Raw genomic sequence first — 22,975 nt, forward strand, 5'->3', positions numbered from 1 at the left:
CTGTACTGCTTTTTAAAGGGGATGGCCAATACCTTTTGGCTTTGAAATACTTGGATTGTTATGCCTGAGACACTAACAACAAAATGTGCAATTGGAGAAAGATACTTGAACTTTTTGGTCCCTTAGTGAAATGAGACTGTTAAAAGGTTAATGTTAGAGTTACTTCCAGAACTAAAACTCTGAGGGTTTCAGCATACATTTTCAAAGAATATTTTACTGTACTTTCCCAATCCCATCTCTATTAAAAAGTGTTAAAATGAGTCAGTTATGGTCTCTGTCTAGTTCTAAGGAAGACAGTTGTCTATAAATACAGATGCTATAGAAGAAAACATCCAACACCTCCTCCTCCATGTTTCCATAATGGCTTTTGCACATATGATATGAGCTCAGCATTCCTTCGGGCGGTGGTTCTCAACCTTCCTAAATGCTGCGACCATTTAGTACCTCGTGTTGTGGTGAACCCCAACCATATTATTATTTTCATTACTACTTCATAACTGTAATCTTGCTACTGTTATGAATTGTAATGCAGATATTTTTGGACAGAGAGTGTTGGCGAAGGGGTCACAACCCACAGGTTGAGAACCACTGATGTAGATGCCATGGCTTATGAGCTACCCGTCTAGGATCTGCGAGCTTCTTCAGCAGAGTGAATACAGCACCCAATATTCCTGCTCGGGGCAGTGGCCTGAGACACAGCAAGAGATTAACAAGGGTTTGCTGAAGATGTGAGTGGACAGAGTGCTCCATGACAAGATTCTGCTGCTAGGAGATGGCGGCTCATCTTTCAAGTGGTGACTAGAAAGATCATTTAATTTCCTTTCTCCTCAGAGTCAAAATTTTAGTTGATTTGTTGCATATTGGTTGGCCACCAGCCTTAGGAATGCTTCGTAATGTCTGCAAGTTGTTTTATTTCTGGTTAGGTTATTGCTATTTTAATTTAGGACGGGATGGTTCACGCCAGCATGGATCAAAAGCTTTTGTTCTGTCTGTGAACTGAGGGTTCTACACAGGGTGCCATCAGCTCATTCTGAGAGACTAGGCCAGAGGAGGGGGGTCCATTCGCACTGTCTACCCTGGGGGACAGCTGGGAGATTCTTCTTGGGAAACACAGCTAGGAAGTGCCATGGGTAATCTAATTAATGTGCCACACACCTTCAAATGGGCTTTTTCTTATCATTGTGGTTTTCCGCTCCACTTTCCTCAAGAACTATTACATCGTGCTAAGGTCAGAGTCAGCATCTCTCTTCAAGCCCTGGCCACTCTCAGGAGGAAGGCATCATTCAGCCTGACTGTTGGGACCCATAGCTGAACCTGCACATGCGTATTCCTTGGCTGTGTTGTGTCCCTTCTATAAACTGTAAAGGTATTATGGGGGATGCAGAGACAGACTGAGAAGGAGTGCTTTTCTCAGTTTTGGAGAGGACTGGAAGTAAATTTTTTCCCCCACTTTATATATTTTATGTCATTTTCTCCTGATACGGCTGAATGGCCAGACCCAGAGCCAGCTTGCCTTGTCTGTGTGCCGTGGTAACAGATGAGGCTGCCCGTTCTCCGTGTCCTGGATGCCATCTAAATCAATGCATCCTCTCTCCTCACACACATTCCCAAGGAGAGCAGAAAAAGTTGGGAAGGGCCGGCGGCTTTGACTGCATCCCACACGCTGCTGTTCTCCTGCTGTGTTCCCTACTGGCTGACTTCCCGCTCCTGCGTGTCTCCTAGAGTAGCTGGGACCGGGCAGGTATGCTGACACAGGTGTCCTGCATTCCAGGCCACTGGGCCCCCCAGGAAAGACAAGAGGCAACCCAAGTGTCCTTTACACAGAGCGCAGTCATTCCACAACCAAGGCCACGCCGTTCAGTGGCCACGTGAAAACAGGTACAAAAAGAGACACTGGGAGTTAAAAGTAAAATCAGGTCATTAGGTAAAAATAGATTTCAATAAAGGTAAAACGTCAGCATCAAAGAGCATACCGCAGTACCCCGGGGTTCCACACACGGTCTTCATGAGCACTTGGTGTTCCACGATTTTAGAGAGTCCAAAATCAGCTGGAAACACAAGAGAGGGATTTAGTGCACCAAGACTTTTCTCAGCTTTTCTAGGTTCTTTTGCTTTTCAAAAACAAAACTAACGTATTTGTTGACTTCTGATCGGATGCTGGGATGGATGTGGGTGGAAACAAGTCACTTCACAGGAAGTTTTTACAGAATAGTAATTCAAGCCTTTAACTTGGAAAAAAATCATGACTCATAAATATATATACAAATAATCTATAATGCTTGAATTTTTCTCTAACTCTCAAAAACATTAACATGTGAAGAAATTTTCTTTGTAACTGTAACTGTGATTTTAATGGTAAAAAAATCCTCAGATTCATGTGACAGTAACTCCAAGAGTCAATATAGGCTTAGTGATGTGATTCAGAGTCTTTAATTGACTGGTGAGATTAAAAAAAAAAAAAAAAAAAAACAACAACAGATCTTCACAGATGCCAAGGAAATAAACAAAAATATCCGACGCTTATTCTGATTGAAAGTAAATAACATCAGTCCCTCATGTCTGACAGATAATAGTTCATGCTCGAATAATGAGTACGTTTTGAGGAGAGCTCAGATTATTTGGATTCATTCTTCTGCATATTACCTAAGTAAAATATAATCCAGGTTGCTACAACGATGACCTATTGCTGGGCGGCCTCTCTTTAAGTGTTTCAGAAAGCTGCTCTCTCTTCAAGAGAGGCAGGTGCAAAAGGGATGCCATTTTAGACTTCAAAGATATACCCCTATTGCCACCCGGCCCCTGACCGTATTGCTAGGCACAACAGGCAGCCCTTGAGAAAGAAAGGCTTGCCTGCCTAAATTAGTATCTATCCATCCTTCCAAAGAGATTTCTTTAAGGATCACATCTTTGAAAGTGGTGTCAAAGGAAATGGAAGCTCCCTGCTGTCCACTGTCTTTCAGGACTGATTACTGGATCAAGCTGGTTGCCCAGCAGGCTTTTCAGAATGCTTCTTTCGGCTCTTGCTCTCCGGACGCGCACTCCGCTGCCTGAACTCTTCCTGTAGACTGACTTCATTTTTAGAGGTGTTAATGCTTCTAAATCTAGGGACCACATCAGCTTAGCTCTGAAGGAGAGCTGACTAAAGAGCAACGTCCTTCAATGGCTTTGAAACATATTCTGCCAAAGGGAGAATCCATCTCTTAACAACAATTGTCTTTGGAAATGAAAATTTGCTTCAACAAGTATATGGGATAGAAAATGTAACGTGGTTTTCTCCTGAAGGGCTGATTTCAAGGGGTAGATGAGAACTTCCCAAAATATATCTTTATAGTTTTTCTGAATGTTCGTATAGGGTGGGTTTCTAGAGTCAATAAAGCTTGAAAAACTCTTGTAAATTATAATATGTTGTTCTATACATTAGCATTTTTAAGGTTCTATAAAGGAATGTAAAAATAAAAATATTATTTCTTTTCATATTTTCTAACTTATTTGACCAACCACAGGCCCTTTGTTAAACTTCATCCTCTACAAACATATACACCTTGCTTTCTGTGGAAAACAATCTAAAAATACGGCCTTTGGGTTTTCTCTGTTAATTTGTATTAAGTATCTTGTACTAAAGTTCTTCGTTATATAAAATTAAGCACCAAATAATTTGTCAGTTCAAAGTTAAGAACCCAAACACAAGACACATTTTCACTATCACCTTATTTACCAAACACAAGGAAATCTCAAGGTGTCCTCATCATCACTGAGTGCCAAGACTGGGGCTCTTGAAAGTGTAGCAATGGCGCAGGGGGTTCTAGCACATACTTCAGGTTAACAGTCTAGAAAAGGACTAACACATGATGACTTGTTCCTCACAGATGGTAAATATTTGAGGAATCTGGACAGAGACAAGCCTGGATAGGACAAAAATTAAAATTCCCTGGAGCAAGTGTCTTCTGCTCTGGGAAAACGGGTCACGAAACGTTAGAAAACTTTCTTACCAATTTTGAGTGGTGCGTCTGGGGCTGGCGTCGCATAGAGAAGGTTCTCTGGTTTGAGATCACGATGGACAATCCCATTTTCATGAAGGTACTACACAGGGGAAACAATGAATAACAGTTGTATGGTTTCGCTTATGGTCCTGATATCTGTAGCTGTTTTAAGGTCTCCCGTAATCACATGGCCCCACAAGACACATTAGGGTTTCTAAAATGCTTATCATGGGGAAAACTATGCCTAACACAGACGAGAGAATAGCTTATGAGGGCTGGGAACACATGTTAGTGGTAGCGTGCTTTCCGGGGTGGTGAGAGGCTCTCAGTGAATTCAGAGACTGCTGCTCCGCTTTCTCATCTGCCTCTATCAAGTTCACAACTAAGTTCTGTCTATTTTAATTCCAAAATGTTCCCCAAATGGCCCTATTTCTTCATGTCATTACCCTGATTTGTTCCCTTCAAACTATTCCCCAACAGAGCACAAGGAAGCCGTCGTCTCTTCTCCCTGGAAACAGGATGCTGGAAGAGAGGAGGGTTATGGATGCTGCTGTCTAGGGAAATCTGGGCGTCAGGTTAGAGTGTCATGCAGAACACTCAGGCAATTCTCACCCTGGTTGTGGCAATGGGTCTCCCGGTTTACCCGAGTAGAGGAACATGGATAGACCTTCTCTTTCAGATATGTGCAACATGTAAGTCATAGCATTTTAGTAAATGTATGTCTAAAAATCAGCTCTATGACACTTGTTTTATCAACGCCATTTCCTCCTAAATTCGACTCGAAACCTAAAAACATTCACTCGGTTAAAAATTTTAATGAAACACTTATTTCTTAATTGACAGCATTCATTAAATAGATCATTACCACTTTAAGATAACTATCACACAAGAAAGCAAAGGAAAAAAGATAGGCCTGGGTTTAAATACACAAATGTTATGTTGACAGGTTGTAAGTCTATAAAGAAAAAGGAAGAAGCTCACATGTAGTCTACAAGTGAACAGTACATAAAAGTCATCTGCATGTAGGCTTAGAGCATGTGCATGCTTCCAGACAACTTTTCTAGAGGATGTTGAGAAGGTTTAAAAAGGATGAGTGTGAGGTCAATTCATTTTCTCATTTTCACTGTGTGATGCCCAGTTTCAGAGAAGAGGTTTCAGGCCAGGGGCTACAGAAATGTTTGGGTAATTAGATGTTGTATTAAAAGAAAATACGTAGTGTGAGATAAGGCACAAAAAAATGGTCCATGGTTTAAAAAAAAATGGGCAGTGAGCAAGTTTTATTTTAAGAAAAGTAGATCTAGAATGGGTAAAAAGGAAATGTCTGTCCAGTCTGGGGATCCATGAGGCTGACCATGCAGGCTGGGAGAAAACACCTCAGTCTGGAGGACAGGTGGCTTGTGCTTACAGGTGAAAAAGGGAAGCTATGGAAGATGATAACCACACGAAAGCACGAACTTTATACACTGAAAAGTAAGCGTGGAGCTGGGCAGTAGCACAGCAGCAAAGATCCCACCTAAAGTTTGGTGCAATAGTAACAGGGGAATTCTGGGAAGCCCAGCCAACTAGTCTAGCTTAGGCAAAATGAACAAGAGTGCTCTCAAAGTCAGAGATGGGGCTAAAATCTGAGAGTGTTCTTTGACCTACAAACACAAACCATCACATGAGTGTATATGCATGCACGTGCACACACACCAAAAAAAGAAAGAGGAAAAAAAGAGGAAAAGAAAAGAAAAAAAAGAAACAAACAAAAAAGGATGAGTTGACATTGGGATACATTAAAGAAAAAAACAGTATTTGCAAATATGAAAAGAAAAGGAAAGTTATTCCTTTTCCTTCACAAACCTTTTAATTCACAGACACACACCGCATTCCTAGATTAAGTATTCATTAACGTAGCATGTGAAATTTAAAAAGAAACTGACCCTGTAAATATACCTTTCCATGTTATTTCTTAAAAATGCAGCCTTCAAAAGCTCAAGTTTCCCTTTCAAGAGTCAAGGATAGTACGGCTACTCTGACTTCAGGGGGTGTCTAGACATGAAATTAAATGCTCTCCATGGTCCTAACAGAAACTGTGTCATTGTGTAATGAAAGCCACTACACAGCAATTTGGTTTAATTACAGCTCCGCTGTGTTCGATGGTCTGTGCGTGGTTAATTGATAATGTCTCAGGAGTTGGTAAGACGAAATTTGAATCTCTTTAAAAAAGCTAACAGGACACAGAAGAACTAGTCATCAAGGAAAGAAAACGATGATCTGGCTACAGTTTTCCTGTTGGGAATAGAGCTAAACTTCATGCTTTGGTCTTTTCTGTTCTTCCTTCAGAAAATTTAGGCTTGATACACCAAAATTTAAGTAAGAATGTTAGAGCGAGTGCTCCATCTTTGTGCCACATCTGCTTTTGGACACCTGCCACTTGCATTGTCTTTACTCTTGAGCTCTCTCTATGTGGCTTCAAAACTGTCCACAAGAAGTAGCTCCTATGACCAGACCAATGAGACTTTTAGTATCATCTGGCCAGGATCTACTGTCTGCCTTGTCCCTCCTTCTTCCAAGTCTGGGGCCACTGTCATCTTACCTATTTCCAAATCATCCTACATGCCCCTGTATCCCTTTCTAGCCTTGGGCAATTACACCCACGAAATGCATTTCACTAGTTTATTTTCATTTCCATTGTCACTGTTTAGTAACAAAGTCACGTTCTCTACTGGCCCTGCTACCTTGCGATTTTGCTTCCCCAATAAGACCATATGCCTGTATTTCTAAGTCACAGAGCAACTCACGTAAGGCCTGAGCTGAAATAAAAAAGCAATCTTTAAGCCAAAACCTCACACCTACAAACTGAAGTCTAATTTACTCAGAATAAAGATGAAAGGTTCTTTACAGTGAACCCCTAATTTGTGTCTGCATGTCTTTCTGAGACAACTGTTAACAGACACAGGCCATCGTGTGATTGTTCCCATGTTGTGTTAGGTATGTGTAGTTCCCAGAAACTGTAAAAGACTTTGGAACTTGGGCTGAGAGGGACAGATGGGTAAAGGTTGTGCTGTGTGGGAAGCTTCATGTGTGTCCTTGAAAGCTGCACCTGACACACCACTGTTCTTGTGATAGGATGTGACAGGATGTAGAGACAGGAGACACACTGGAATCCTTGAAAACCAGCAGGCCTTTCATATGCAGTAGTAGCCCGGCACATGCAGTGATAAAAACACCAGACACCTGCCTGAAGCAAAGTGGAAGTGAAGCAGAGGACACACACCTGTGGTTGTCCTCTGACAGCCAAGACCACACTTACACACAAAAACATGCACACACACATATCATACACACACATGCACAGACACATGCATTAACAAATCGTACACACACATGAACACATGTACCGTACATGCATGCACACATCACACCCACATACATGCATACATCATATACACAGAGAGACATGCATATACACTTACACATGTTACACATGTTACATATACACATAGTGTTGCTCACACACTCCTCCAGAATTTGTCACCCCTGCATCCAGACTTGAAGTCTACTTTCTTTCCCCTTTGCATTTGGTAGAATTTTAAGTTGCATGAAACCAATGGAATACAGAGAATGTTTTAGTGACTTCCAAGGATCGAGTCAATGCAGTCTCTACGTTGTGTGGTGCCCTTTTTTTTTTTTAAGAGCTGGATGCTCCTAAAGCCGCCAGGATATGTAATGGATGTGCCCTGCACAGCAGGTGACATGGATCAGTCAACTTTCGGCTTTCTATTTGACAAAGCCACCGAGGTCTCACGAAACAGACATGATAGTGGCAGAAGTGTGAACAAAGTCTATTTAGGTGATTGATTCATCCTTCCAGCCACAGGCTTCCATGTGGTCTCAGACAGGACCACAGAATTTTCAGAACAGAAATAACTACCATCCCCACTGTGTCCTGTCTCCAGGTCTGAATCAGAGAATATACATGCATTACGAAAAGGTTGTTTCCAAATGATAGTCTGAGCGCTGGAGAGATGGCTTCATATTTAAGAGCACTTGCTACTCTTGCAAAGATCTGAAGTTCAGTTCCCAGCACCCACAGCAGCTCATGACCATTTATAAATCCAGATGGTTTGAAATCTTCTTCTGGCCTCTGTAGACACTTGCATAAATATGAATGAGTGTGTTCTCTTTCAAACACATAAACAAATGATAATTTAAAAAGTCTGTTTCATTATTTTTATGTGTACGGGTGTTTTGTGTGCATGTATGTCTGTACCACATGAGTGTCTGGTGCCTTTGGAGGCCAGAAGATGGCACCAGAGGCCTTGAAGCTGGAGTTAAAGACAGTTGTCAACTGCCATGGGTGCTTAGAATTGAAAACTAGAGTTTCTGGAAGAGCACTTGCCCTTAACGATTGAGCCAACTCTCAAGCCTGTTGATGATGATGATGATGATGGTCTTTTAACCTTTATACACAGTAAAGTGTGTGCACACACATATCATGCATACACAGACACACACACACACACACACACACACACACAAAGACATAGACATGCACAAATGTGAATGGACTGACTGGTCAGAATTATGAGCTAAGCGAAGCTCAACAGCAGGCAGCAATGAGAAGACACAAATAACATCAAATGGCTCGTTTACCATAGACAGGGGTCTAGCATGCTTTGGTTTCATGAATGTTTATTAAATACATGATGAGATGGTGCTGCCTGAGCCATGCAGAACATGTCTATTTTGATGGGAATAGACACTATACTTCCATAGCACTCTACTGCTTGGTGTGGCTCTGTGGTCAAGGACCTCAGGAGCTCACTTCACCCGAGTCTCTGTTAGGAGCTAGCAATGCCAGTATTTAGTAAGTAAACTGGGAAGTAAAAAAAATGTGGCACAAATTGATTAGTTCTATTTTTTAAGAGAAGAATCAAATTTTTAGTAGTTTCAGGTCCAGTGAGGAACTGCATCAGGTTGTTATAAAGTCATTCTCTTCCAAGCATTTTCCAAGCAACTTTAAGTTTAGGATGTCAGCCTGGTCTTTGCTCATGATGTCATTCCACCGTCTTCTGCTGCACCAACAGGGGACAATCTGCCATTGCCCTTTATCTTTGCTCCTCTGCTATTGCCCCACCACCACACCTTTTATGTTTTTCTTTACCTCTGGTGTCAAGAAAATACAAAATGTGAGGACCCTAGTGTCATTTTCTTCACTTCCCTCGTGTTGACATTAAAAACATTTCATTGTGTTTATTTATGTGCCTGGGGCCATGAACATATTACAACATGCATGTGGTCATCGGACGATAGCGTCCAGGAATGGGCTCTTTCCTTCGACCATGTGGTCCCAGGAATCAGACTCAACTGGTCAGGCTGGGCAGCAGCCCCCTTCCTTTGCCAGCCCACATTTAAATTTGTAAGGTTCTTGAACGTCATAACTCTCATCACTGTATATATCTCATCAAGTTCAGGAAGGTGTGCATAACATTTCTTTAAATTCTAGCTCCCATCCCTCCTGCATGGGCTCCAACTTATATCTGAGATTGTTCCATAGACTTTGTTCGGACATCAGCATGAAGTCCACTTTTACTTTTCTTTATGTTTCCTCTGAGACGGTGTTTATTAAATTATTTTCAAATATTTGATATTATGATATTACAACATTTCCCCCTTCCCTCTCCTCGCTCTAAACCCTTCTTGCTCACTTTCAAACTCTTAGCCTCTATTTTTATCATCATTATATGCATATATGTATATCATATAGGTATATACATATGTGTATACATATACATATACATTCCTAAATATAACCTGCTCTGTCTAGATGATGTTATTTGTACATATGTTTTCAGGTATGATCGGTATTGGATAAGTAATTGGTGTACTCTTCCCTATGGAAGACTGATTCTCCCAGCATTCCTCAGTTTCCTGTAGTTTTTTGGTGAAGGCCTTGTCTTTCCCCCATCCACATTAGCTGTCTGTTGTCCTTGTTCAGCTCGGGGTTAAGAATTCCTGGACTTGGCTTCTGGAGACACATTCTCACAACAGTCTCTGATCCTGTGGCTCTTGGGGGTTTTCTACCCTTTCTTTTGAAATGTTCTGTGAGCCTTGGGTGCATGAATTGTATTAGAGATGTAGCTACTGGACTGGACTCCATCTTGATTGGTTGTGATTTTCTATGTGAGTCTCCATCTGTTGCCGAGAGAAGTTCCCTTGATGAGGGGTGAGGACTAACACTTATATTCGGATATAAGAAAAAATATTTAGAATGTCGTTAGGGATTATGTTTTACTAAAGTGTTGTTTTACTATTATGTTGTTTACTAAAGTTTTAACGTTTTGTCTACAAATGCACTATAATTTTTGTTTATTTGTCATATAACTAATCTGTTGAAAATTCTGCCAAGAATGTTTTTCTATCTTGGATTTAATAAATATATTAAATATTTCACCTTCAGACATTTTCTTTCAGAATTCTCAGTATATCTTCTACAAACCTATTAAACATTCTCAGCTTTCCTCTACCTTCTCAAATACGTGGAATGTAGTTGTCATAACTGTTTTAATGGTCCCCATCTAGTGTCTCTGCCTCTGTGGCAGCTTTCACTTCCTGTTTCCTTACAAGCCCTGTAATTTTTGATTAAGTGTTAGCTATTGTGAAGTTTTTCTGATTGGGTGGAAGCATAGAGGTAAATATTTTGTGATAGTTTAAAACTCTGTTCTGAATACAGTTGGAATCTTTTGAGATCCAACATCTGTTTTTAAGTTTTATTGCCTCTGTGCAGCGGGAACACACAATCTTCCATTCCCAGTATAAGCTACATGCATGCTTCTATTCTGTGGTTCTTTCTCTGGCCAGATTTCTCAAGGTCGTGGGCTGATCAGTGCTCGCCTGCAGCTTTACAGGGACCTAGCTTTCTTCCCTGTGTCTGTAAGGGCGAGTCTCTGCTCTGCGGGCACCCAGACATCTGCTTTTGTCTTCTCCTCAGAGGAAGACTGCTGGGACCCTCCTGGCTCCTCTGCTGTCGCAGCCCTGAAGCATTTCAGCCAGTTGCCGTCCTGATGGTGTTTGCTCTCCCCATGCAGGAGCTGCTGTCTTGGTCTGACTGGTGTATGATATCCAAGAACCACATCCCACATATTTCTTGTCTGGATTTTTGTTTGTTTCACAGAAAAGGATAAATCCCCCCTTACTTTACCTTTCTCAGATGCTGGCAATAGTAGTAATAAGATTGCCCTACATTGGGAATTATCTTATATATTTGATATTCTAAAACCTTATTCTTGATAAGTGCTGTTGGTGCTATTTTAAAAAGATGACAATTGGAGTAGTGCTATATTTAGTTCAATATTAATTAAACCAGCACTTCATTTAATATTGATGAACAATTTCATCACATTCATTAATAAATTTCTAGGGTTTCTAACAGCAAAGTAAGAAGCCACTTCAACTTGATTCTTAGCCAGTGAGAATTCCTTACATCTGTGGACCCCTAGTAGTATCTGAGAACAGAGCCAGAGGTGAAATGAGTCCAGAGATGTAGTGATGAGGAGGGTGAAAGTCATCTGAGGAAAGGACATTAATGCCGCTTGGCTTTGAAGACATCACATTGACCATTCTCAGATGTGTTAACCAGCTGAATCGGGGCTTAAGAATGACTATAGGATGGATTTCATTCCAAGAAGAAAATAGTTACCCATTTTATGTTCTACTACCTATACTGCTTATATAATTATATTAATTATCAGATGATATCAGCTGAAAGCAAATGAGCACTTCAAAGCATTTTAAATAGATTAAGCATGCAATAATTACAGAAATGGTTCATATTATGTGGTGGCTCAAAGCCTCTAATTTCTTGTAGAGAATGGTGATCCAAAGAGCTGTAGGGTTCTCTAGCCTTGCATTTAAAGGATATAAGGCAATTTTGGCAAAACTCTGAAGGTTTCAACATTATGAGTTTGAAGTTCCTTCTAGGTTTCAAGGATCCTTGCCCCATATGAAATTTAAAAACATTAAATTTCTGCATTAACTAGAGAACTAATTTCCACTAAACAAAGATTTAGCTTACAGCAATTTCAGATAATCAAAATACCGTAGGCTTGGGCTTTGAAAACCTTCTTTGAAGGATTACTCTAAGAATTATAGAGTCCGTTTAGATACTGAGAGATTATTTGGAGATGAAATTCCAAACCCAATTGCTTCTAAAACAGGTTAGCACAAATGAAGTGAGTAAAAGGCATGATTAAAAAACAAAAAACAAAACCCCCAAACCCCCAAAACACAACTTTAATCTTGCACTATGTGATATACCATGTTCTAGAGGATTTACCAAGCACATTAATCCTCATAAGTTTCCTTCCTCTACTTTGTGCATTAAAACAACAACAACAACAACAAAAACCCCAGCAACATTGTAATGTTCGGTTCCACCATTTCTGGAATGGTGAGATCTGTGGGGATCTGACTGGTCCTGGTGTCCCTAGTTTTAATCAGGACCTATGATGGTTAAAGTTACATTTGAAGTTTAAATTACTGCGTTTAGGGGATCTATAAAGCAAAAATGCCTCTAATCTGTAAGCCCTGTTTTTCCAAAGACAAATAACTTCCTGGAACACAGGGGCTGCTGTTCGTGTTAGACAGCGAGCCAGGTGTTTCACTTCTGTGTACAAGTTAGGTTGCTCCAGCTGCACGGCATGTGCTTTGTCAGATTCAGGTGGGAAGCACACAGGCGGAAAGCCTGTCAGGATGCATGCCTGCCCACGACTGGACAAAGGTGGGAAGCACTCAGCCTTGTGGGTTTGCCGTGATAAGCTTCTGATGTAATTCATGGCCGTGCTCTGAGAAAGCAGGGTATGAGCCTAGGGTCCACTGTCCTGGCCCATATTTAGTAAAGCTTTCTTCAGATTTGGATTAAGAGTTGTGGTAGTTGTCTTATTCTTGCCCAGTTAGATTACCAGGAAGGAGAAGGGTGGAGAAGGCTAAATTAATGGAGGGGTCACACCTTACACTTTTTCCTACTTTTCATGAGGCTTTTAACACTGCTTCTCAACATATTGCTTTCAGTGTTTTATTTTAGGAGTGAAAGAAAATACTTCAATAGGAATAAAATATTTTTGGAAGGAACTACAGGTACCAGACTTCTTCAATATGGGAGGAAAGCAGATATTGGAGATGTATCCTCTAAAGTAAGGCAATGCATCAGGGAGACTCTGGCAACTTCCCACCAATCCTGTGTCTTCCCCATTAGGGAAGTGCGCTGAGGCCCTCTCCCAGTTCTCTCTGCCCTCTGCTATGCATGCAGAAGAGAGCAGTTTCTTGTTCTTTTCTTTTTTAAGATTTATTTATTATGTATACAATGTTCTGCCTGCATGTGTGCCTGCACACCAGAAGAGGGCACCAGATCTCATTCTAGATGGCTGTGAGGAACAGAACTCAGGACCTTTGAAGGAGCAGCCAGTGCTCTTAACCTCCGAGCCATGTGTCCAGCCCAGTTTTCTCGTTCCTATTGCTGTTGTTTTCAGGCTGTATTTGGCTTTTTTTCCTTTCCTAGAATTGTGGGATTTTTATTTATTATCCCACAGGTCCCCTTTGTTGGTCTCTCTGTTGTAGACACTCTATTTATAAGCAGTACATCTACACACAACATTTGGTAATCATTAATAAATGGCCTCTTTCCTTTCTGTTAATTAGACAAAAACCCCAGCTGCTGTACACTGTCTGTGTGCTGCCTGGCTGACGGTCAGACCTGGATCAAGAGCAAAATGGATCAGGATTATCACCCTAAGGTTACAAATGTAAGCCAAATTAAACAGTTTTGCCATTCTGTTGTTGCGCCCTCTATGGCATGCCTGGGATTCTCACAAAATATTAGACTACTGAAAAATGACATTGTAGCCATTAACTAAAGTGTTCTGTGTTGTTAGATCCAGAGAATAGGAATCTGGTAACTGGGTGCTATAAATATATATTTGGCTTAAATCTGTTTTATGCCTTAGTAGCTTAAAATGTAATATGACAAATCCTGTAATCTTTACAACGTGCAGTAATTGAAAATTATTTCCACGGTGAAGTTGCTAGAAAGCTTGTTGGTAAACGGTAACTATAGTATTATCCATTCTTAAATTCTTCGTTCTCAACTTTTCGCAAATAAAAATTACTTTTACACAGCTCTCCTTGTGAGTATTTATGCCATATAATTTTACATCTCTTATGGATGCACTCAATAACATTGCTTGGGTGAAGTCTCAGAAACAGTCCTCTACACCCTGTGTATCCTGGGGGATAGATAACATGAAATCAGAAAGAAGTCACTAGATCCTTTAAAAGAAAAAGTAGAGTATCAACCATATAGAAATCATTTGTCAGAGTTTCATATACTTCATGTAGGAGTGTAAAGTACTGAGTAATTTCAGAGATTAACTACATCCCCGCAAACGTAATCCTTTAAGGTTAACGAAGCTGTTGGGTGAGGGTTGTGTCTCAATGCACTGCTTCTCATTTTACCATACGCCGAGCTTTCACCCATGGAGCTTTTAGTATACCTGCCTGCTCTTTCCCAAAAATCTAGGATCAAGAACTGAGTCATGCAGCGGTCAAAGACTCAGGAATAGCTAAAATGAACATTTAACTGGGGACCCGCCTCCATCACACTGGCCTGTTGACCTGTCTGAGGGGACATTTTCCTATCATTTAGGTAGCAGGACCCAGCCTACTGTGGGTGGTACCATCGTAGGCTTGACGCCCTGGGCTTTCTAAGAAGCAAAGCTAAGTGTGAACTAGGATTGAGCCAGGAAGCAGCACTTCTCCACACTCTCTGCTTCAATTCCTGCCTTCAGGTTCCTGCCCCGCTTTTCATGATGACAGACTATTACCTTTAAGTGTAAATAAACTCTTTCCTCCCTTGTTAGCATCTGTTGGTGTTTTATCACACCAATAAAAAGCAAGCTAGGAAAGAAATACCACAGATCAGGATACTTCTGTAATGGATCCAGTAGCGTTATTGGGGTTTGGGGTGGGGGGAGAAGACTGTGGAAGGGTTTTGGCAATTTCAGGATAGACAAGCCGCTGTGTGCTCAGAGCTTCATGGTCTGTTCTGTGGGAGCTTGGATGATAAGAACGAGGAGAGGAATGAAGAAAAGGGAGGCCTGGCTTGTGAAATATCAGAGGCAAGTTTGCGAGTTCTTCAAAGACTGTTGGGGCTGTTTATGTGATGCATTTAAATTAAAAATCTGTGGAAGTATTAAACAGATCTTAAAGAACAGACCTGGCAGAAGTTAAAACTCCAGAATTGGGACGAAAATTATTGTTTTACTGAGTAAATTCCTTTTTCCTGCCTTCTGTCTCTTTTTAAAAATTTCATTCATATTATATAGGAATTTCTTCACTTATTGCTTTTTCTCTACAATAATTAGGAGTTGAGGAGTACTGAATCCATCATTACTTTGATGACACAGGTGCGATCCCAGATTCATACCTCCAGGCACCAAGCATTACCTTGAAATGCCACAATACAGTCACCCTTTGATTAGTTCTACTGAACACAGCACTGCCCATTGGTATCTCTGAAGTGTGATGGCATGTCAGGTTTGTTTTTCTTCAAATAAAGCAGCTGTTTGGAATTGAATGCTTCAAAATCTCTTGTCTTTATTTTATTTTATTTTGTTGTGGGGGAGTGGCAAAACAGGTCTCTAAGGAAAACAGGCAGACTGTCAACCGAAGGGCAGCCATCGTTTGTAGGAACACACAATTCGGTTATACTTAGCCCATGGCTATCAGTGTGGTGGAATTTGGGGACAGTGGATTTTACCAGCTTCTCTCCCTCCTCCTGCCCACTCCTTCTTCCCGATACACGCTGTCGTTGTAGAAAGAAGCCCTTGCTGCTGCAGACGCACGTGTGTCCAGCAGCCTTAAGCCCACCTGGACACATTTGGAAAAAAATGAAAAACGCAGAAAGAAAAGAAGAGAGGGAGGGAGGGAGGGAGGGAGGGAGGGAGGGAGGGAGGGAGGGAGGGAGAAAAAAGGAGAGAGAAAAAGAAAGAGAGAGGAAGGAAGGAAGAAAGAAAGAAGGAAGGAGGGAGGGAAGGAAGCAGGAAGGAAGGAAGGAAGGAAGGAAGGAAGGAAGGAAGGAAGGAAGGAAGGAAGGAACAGTGGCACATACATTATATGACTCAAATGGCTTTTAGTCTTTAGTGATGATGGAGTTTGTGCCAGTTTCTTTTTCTTGGAGCCCTGATCTAATATTAGGACATCAAAGAAAGAAGCTGGGAGAAACAAGTTGGGTAAATGGAGAGGAGATGGCACCTTTAAGACTTTTGGTAACTTAGCCAAGAGCAGCATGGTCTTTCCCAACAGTATAACTAAGTAGGCGTCCCAGAAACTCTTCTGACCGAAGCCCCCACTAAAGTGATGCCCAGGCAGAGAATCATCAAGTTTCCCACAAACTAGAACTGTATGGCCCTTGATTTTCTGTCTAATGATGTCACAGGAATTTGATATCTTAACATTTTAGGACTGGAAATCAATCTGGCGCTTTCTCAGACAACTAGGAATAGTGCTTCCCCATGATCCAGCCATACCACTCCTAGGCATATATCCAAAAGAGGCTCAAGTACACAAAAAGGACATTTGCTCAACCATGTTTGTAGCAGCTTTATTTGTAATAGCCAGAAGCTGGAAACAACCCAGATGCCCCTCAACTGAAGAATGGATGCAGAAATTGTGGTACATCTACACAATGGAATATTACTCAGCAATGAAAAATAAGGAAATCATGAAATTTGCAGGTAAATGGTGGGATCTGGAAAGGATCATCCTGAGTGAGTTGTCCCAGAAGCAAAAAGACACACATGGTATATACTCACTCATATAGACATACAACATAGGACAAACCCACTATAACCTGTGCATCTAAAGAAACTAAGCAAGAGAGAGGACCCTAACTAAAATGTCCAATCCCCATCCGGAAAGGCAAAGAGGATGGACATCAGAAGAAGAAGAAAACAGGAAACAACCTAGGAACCTACCACAGAGGGCCTCTGAAAGCCTCTGCCCTACAGACTATCAAAGCAGATGCTGAGCCTGATGGGCAACTGTTGGGCAGAGTGAATGGAATTTTATGTAAGAACTGGGAAATAGTAAGACCTGGAGAGGACAGGGTCTCCACAAGGAGAGCAACAGAACAAGAAAATGTGAACACAGGGAACTTCCCAGAGACTCATACTCCAGCCAAGGTCTATTCTTGGAGATAACCCAGAACCCCTGCACAGATGTAGCCCAGGGCAGTTCAGAGTCCAATTGGGTTACACAGTAATGTGAAGAGGGACTGCCTCTGACATAATCTGATTGGCCTGCTCTTTGATCACCTCCCCCTGGGGGGGAGCAGCCTTACCAGGCCATAGTAGAGGACAATGCAGCCACTTTTGATGTGAACTGATGGACTAAGATCAGAAAGGAGAGGAGAACCTCCCCTATCAGGGGACTTGGGGAGTGTCATACATGCAGAGGGAGGAGGGAGGGTGGGATTGGGAGGGGAGGAGGGAGGGGCTTATAGGGGGATGCAGAATGAATAAAGTGTAATTGAGGAAAAATTAAAAAAAGGGAAAAATAATTTAAGAACCTTAAATGACTTTCAAAAGTGGAGCAAAACATGGAGTTAGTCAATTTACATGGAGCATGTCTCGCCCCTGGGGGCAATGGTCTCCTGAACCTACTCAGACCTCGGACACCACCACTGCTAGTTCTAGAACTGATGCAAGATGTTCCAATGAGGGGGTTAAGGCTTCTCATAATATTTCCTATAAGCCCACACCTGTTTGTTTATATCCCCCATTTTTATTCATACTTGATTTTATTCATACCAGATAGAGCCAAGTAATTATGGTAATGATACTTGCTTTTTTGCCCAATGCTGGAATGCTAGTGAATTTAGGTATGCCCTGGTTATTCACATGCCTCGCTGGGTGCCTGTGCCCGTTGATGCCCCTCACGCTATGACTCTCTTCAGACAGAAAAGGGATCTTGGAACTACAGCCGCCATTGTTACTGCCATCTCATTGGCGGCTGTTGGAGCTACCACTGTGGCATTAGCCATGAGTCATACTGTGCAGACTGCTCAGACCCTGAATAATCTTTTAGCCAATGTAGTTCATGCCTTAGATGTACAAAAAGGAATTAATGCTCAACTAAAAGGAGGCTTGATAGTGTTCAATCAAAGGATTGACCTCGTGCAGGAGCAAATTGATACCCTATGGCAAATGGCTCAACCTGGCTATCAATGAAAGTATGCTGGACTTTGTGTCACTAGCATACAACATGAGAATTTTTCTTGTGCTGCAAATCTGTCTAAACAATTGTCTAGCTATATTTTAGGTAATTGGACTGGAGAATTTGATACTACTATGGAGCAGCTGAGAGTGGCCATTATCACAGTAAATTCTACCAGAGTGGACACAGGACTAGCCACAGGATTATCACCATGGATTGCTGCAGCCATGAATCATCTGAAGGAATGGGCGGGCATGGGAGTGTTAGCAGGCCTTCTGGTGTTGGTCTCCTTGGTTTGCCTGTGGTGTATATGCAAGATTAGAGTCTCACAACAGCGTAATGCAGCCATGATCATTCAGGCCTTTATAGCCATTGAAGCAGGACAGTCTCCCCAAGCATGGTTGGCTACCATAAAAATTGCTCAGGATGCGAGGCTAAGCACTGCACTCAGCCGCTTTCAACCCAGAGAAGAGCAAGTCTGATTTCATGGGGGTTGATGCCCCAGGTCCCGCCTCTGAGAAAAAGGTATCAGACGGGTCTGATGCTCTTTGGGTGGATGACACCTAAATGAACATCGGTACAAAGTCCCAATTTATTTCTAATATCAGAGATCAGACCTCTACTCTTGCCTGATGCGTCTAAAACAAAAAAGGGGGAACTGTAGAGAGCTGCGGAATGCCGTGCCTTAAAGATGGAGCTGGTTTCTGCCTTCCACCTTCCTGATGGTGAGTGCTGTCACAAACAACTCCACATTTGGCAAAGGCTGAGGATCTGGCTTGCTTCCATGTATGTGGACCTATCTGCATTGCCCACGTGGCACGCTGGGGTTGGCTACCCAGAGGCTATTTAAGCTGTGGGCTGGCTTTCTCCAGGGTCTGATGATTGTTCAAGGTTCCTGAATAAACTACATTGAAAAAAAGAAAAAAAAAAAAGAAAAAGAAAGTTTCAGAAATGCCAAAGAAGCAACAGCCAACTTTATTAAGAAAAGCCTGTGGTTATTTTTTTCGAATTGCTTTCTGTATGGACAATTCAATGTAACTACCGATCACCTTATTACTATAGATTCTTTTGAGATTTAAAGAGATTTAAAAAATAATCAGTGTGAGAACCAGCAATGCCTTGTGGGCATGTGTTCACAGACTGTAGAGTCACAGAGTAGAAGAGCAGACACAAGCGACCCAGTGAGTAGCAAAGGAGACTGTAGTGCTCATGACACCATGGAGCAGAACTTCCAGGTTCTATGTTGGGCTCAGGGTGCTGATGTAGAGAAGCCATTTTTCTCTTGATTGTGGAAGGCGGGAAGAACGAGGCTACAAGGACAAAGGAAAGACAGGGATGCCACTGGGGCCTCTTGTGACTTCTTCAACCAAAATGTCATATACTTAACAGTGTCCTGCTACCGCTGGCCTACAATCACCTTGCCCCACTGGAAGTCATCGTGCCAAGCCATAAGCTTCCCATTTTGTTATCCGCTGGCCCAGCAGAAATAGATTGGAACTTTACGCACACTGATGAATCCTTGGATGTTGGCCAGCTTTGTAAGCTGCCTGTTTGCTGTTGCTGGAGTTGTTCTGATTTTTGACTAAACACAAATCTTCTTCACCCCAGGAAATGAGAAGCAATACTTTTTGACATCCTTTCTAGAACTTTAAAGTGAAAAATGTGTAACTATCCAAAAGTCTCCTGTTACAAAACCTAAGAGTAGATTCCTTTAACACAGACTCAGGTTCAAAAAATCTTACCCTCTGAGTTTAGATAGAACGTTGAGAATGTTTTGATCAATACCAGCAAAACCTTTTCTGTTTGGCATGCTCCACATTTTGGTGTATGTGTTGGGTTTGTATGTGAGCACAGTGCTCCCATGTGAAGGTATGTGCATGTAAGTATCTATCGGCATGGATACCTGCCTGAGACAGGAGGATTACATTTCTGGTTTTGTGTGAGAAGACAATTGTATAAGGCAACAGAAAATAGCCCTCATTTGTGTTAAATGAGAATATGTTAATTGTTTCCAGAATTGAAAAGTTTAATCAAAATTAAAACTACTGTTCTCTTTTGGACTTAATAAAATATTACTAGCTAAAGACACTTTGACATGGAGAGAGAGGTAAGACTGTCAAAAGATGTGTGGCCTGGTTTAAAACCAAAACCTAAACCCTCTTAAAGAACAGTACAATATATTCTCTCTCTCTCTCTCTCTCTCTCTCTCTCTCTCTCTCTCTCTCTCACACACACACACACACACATACACACACACACACACACACACAAAAGATGTGGAAGAGAAATCTTTGCTTTACTGGGACAATGGATTCAGTTAGCTAAAAAATAAGCTGTGATTAATAAGAGATTAGCATTATTGAAACAAAATCTTCTGGGACACATTTCCTCACGTTCAGCACACAAAAGCTATGGTCCAGAGGGGGCAAAGGATACCAATTACCAAAGTTAAATCATGATCAGATAAGCAATTTAAATAGGCATATAATCTCTAGTGAAATAGAAGCAGTCATTAAGTTTCCCAATCCTCCCTCTACCCCCCAAAAAAGCCAAGGCTAGATGGTTTTAGGGCAGAATTCTACCAGACTTTCAAAGAATATTCAAAATATTCCACAAAATAGAAACAGAAGGAAGATTGCAATTCATTCCACAGTACCCTAATACCCAAAGAACATAAAGACCCAACAAAAAAAAAAAAAAAGAGAATACAGACCAATTTCCCTTATGAACATTAGGTGCAAAAATGGTTAGTAAAATAGCTGCAAACCGAATCTAAGAACACATCAAAAAGATCATTCCTATGTTCAAGTAGGCTTCACCCTAGAGGTAGAGAAATGGTTCAATATATGATGAAGAAACACTTAAATGTTCAACATCCATAGTCATCAGGGGAACGCATATCAAAAGTACTTTGAGATTTTATCTTAAACCTAACAGAATGGCTACAATAAAAAACACAGGTGACAGCTCATGCTGGTGAGGATATGGAGCAAGGAGACCACTCCTCCATTGCTGGTCTGAGTAAAAACTTATACAGCCACTATGGAAATCAGCATGGGGATTTCACAGGAAGATAGGAATCAGTTTACCTCAAATCCCAGTTACACCACTCTTGGGCCTATTCTCAAAGGGTGCTTCATCTTGCAACAAAGACACTTGCTCAACCATGGTCACTGCTGCTCTGTTCATAGTAGCCAGAAAATAAAAGCAACCTAAGTGTCCCTCAACAGAAGAACAAATAAAGAAATGTAGAATATTTGCCTGCCAGAGTATTACTCAGATGTTAAGAAAAAATAACATAATGAAAACTAGTTATACAGGTATATTAAAAAATGATTCCCACAGCCTACAGATTGGGAAAGAATTGTCACCAACCCTATATCTGACAGAGGGCTAATATCCAGAATATATAAAGAACTTAAGAAGTTAAACAGCAACAAATCAAATAACCCAATTAAAAAATGGGGTACAGAGCTAAACAGATAATTCTCAATAAAGGAACATCGAATGGCAGAGAAACACTTAAAGAAATGCTCAGCATCCTTAGTCTTCAGGGAAATGCAAATCAAAATGGCCCAGAGATTTCACCTTACACTGATCAGAATGGCTAAGATCAAAAACTCAAGTGACAACAGATGCTAGAGAGGATGTGGAGAAAGAGGCATCCTACTCCATTGCTGGTGGGAATGTAAACTTGTGCAACCAACTTGAAAATCAATCTGGTGCTTTCTCAGACAATTAGGAAAAGTACTACCTCAAGATCCAACTATGCCACTCCTAGGCATATATCCAAAATATTCTCAAGTATACAACAAGGACATTTGTTTAACCATGTTCATAGCAGTTTTATTTGTAATAGCCAGAGCTGGAAACAACTCAGATGTCCCTCAGTTGAGGAATAGAAACAGAAATTGTGGTACATTTAAACAATGGAACACTACTCAGAAATTAAAAACAAGGAAATCCTGAAATTTGCAGACAAATGGTGGGATCTAGAAAAGATCATCCTGAGTGAGGTATCCCAGAAGCAGAAAGACACACAAGATACATACTCACTGTGAGTGGATATTAGACATATAATATAGGATAAACATACTAAAATCTGTACACTTAAGGAAGCTAATCAAGAAGGAGGACCCTGGGTAAGATGCTCAGTCTTCATTCAGAAAGGCAAATGGGACGGACATCAGAAGAGGGAGAAAACAGGGAACAGGAGAGGAGCCTATCACAGAGGGCCTCTGAAAGACTCTACCCAGCAGGGTATGAAAACATATGCTGAGACTTATAGCCCAACTTTGGGCAGAGTGCAGGGAATCTTTTTTTTTCCAATTTTTAAAATATTAGTTAAATATCTGTTAACTTTGTATCCCTGCTGTATCCCTCTCCCTCTTTCCCTCCTCACCCCACCCTCCCTCCCTCATCTCCTCCCTGCCCCTTTCCAAGTCCACTGATAGGGGAGGACCTCCTCCCCTTTCATCTGATAATGGTTTATTAGGTATTCTTCAGGACTGGCTGCAAAGTCCTCCTATGTGGCCTAGAAGGGCTGCTCCTGAGTGCAGGGAATCTTATGAAAGAAGGGGGAGATAGAAAGACTTGGAGGGGACAGGAGCTCCACAAGGAGAGCAACAGAACCAAAAAAAATGGGCACAGGGGTCTTTTCTGAGACTGATACTCCAACCAAGGACCATGCAAGGAGATAACCTAGAACCCCTGCATGGATGTAGCCCATGGCAGTTCAGTGT

General features: G+C 41.4%; 1 protein-coding gene across 2 annotated transcripts in view; it reads right to left on the reverse strand.

Annotated features, from left to right (window-relative positions):
* Nucleotides 1–22,975, reverse strand: part of Camk4 (calcium/calmodulin dependent protein kinase IV) — a 243,318-nt gene that overhangs the window by 38,379 nt on the left and 181,964 nt on the right. For both annotated transcript variants that reach the window (XM_060377500.1, XM_060377501.1), the window contains exons 7-8: nucleotides 3,990–4,080; nucleotides 1,974–2,048 (exon numbers count right to left, since the gene is read on the reverse strand). In XM_060377500.1, the coding sequence (XP_060233483.1) occupies nucleotides 1,974–2,048; nucleotides 3,990–4,080 (166 nt within the window). The remainder of the gene's footprint in view (nucleotides 1–1,973; nucleotides 2,049–3,989; nucleotides 4,081–22,975) is intronic.

Source organism: Meriones unguiculatus, chromosome 2 (genome assembly GCF_030254825.1).
Source record: "Meriones unguiculatus strain TT.TT164.6M chromosome 2, Bangor_MerUng_6.1, whole genome shotgun sequence".
Classification (NCBI taxonomy): Eukaryota; Metazoa; Chordata; class Mammalia; order Rodentia; family Muridae; genus Meriones; species Meriones unguiculatus.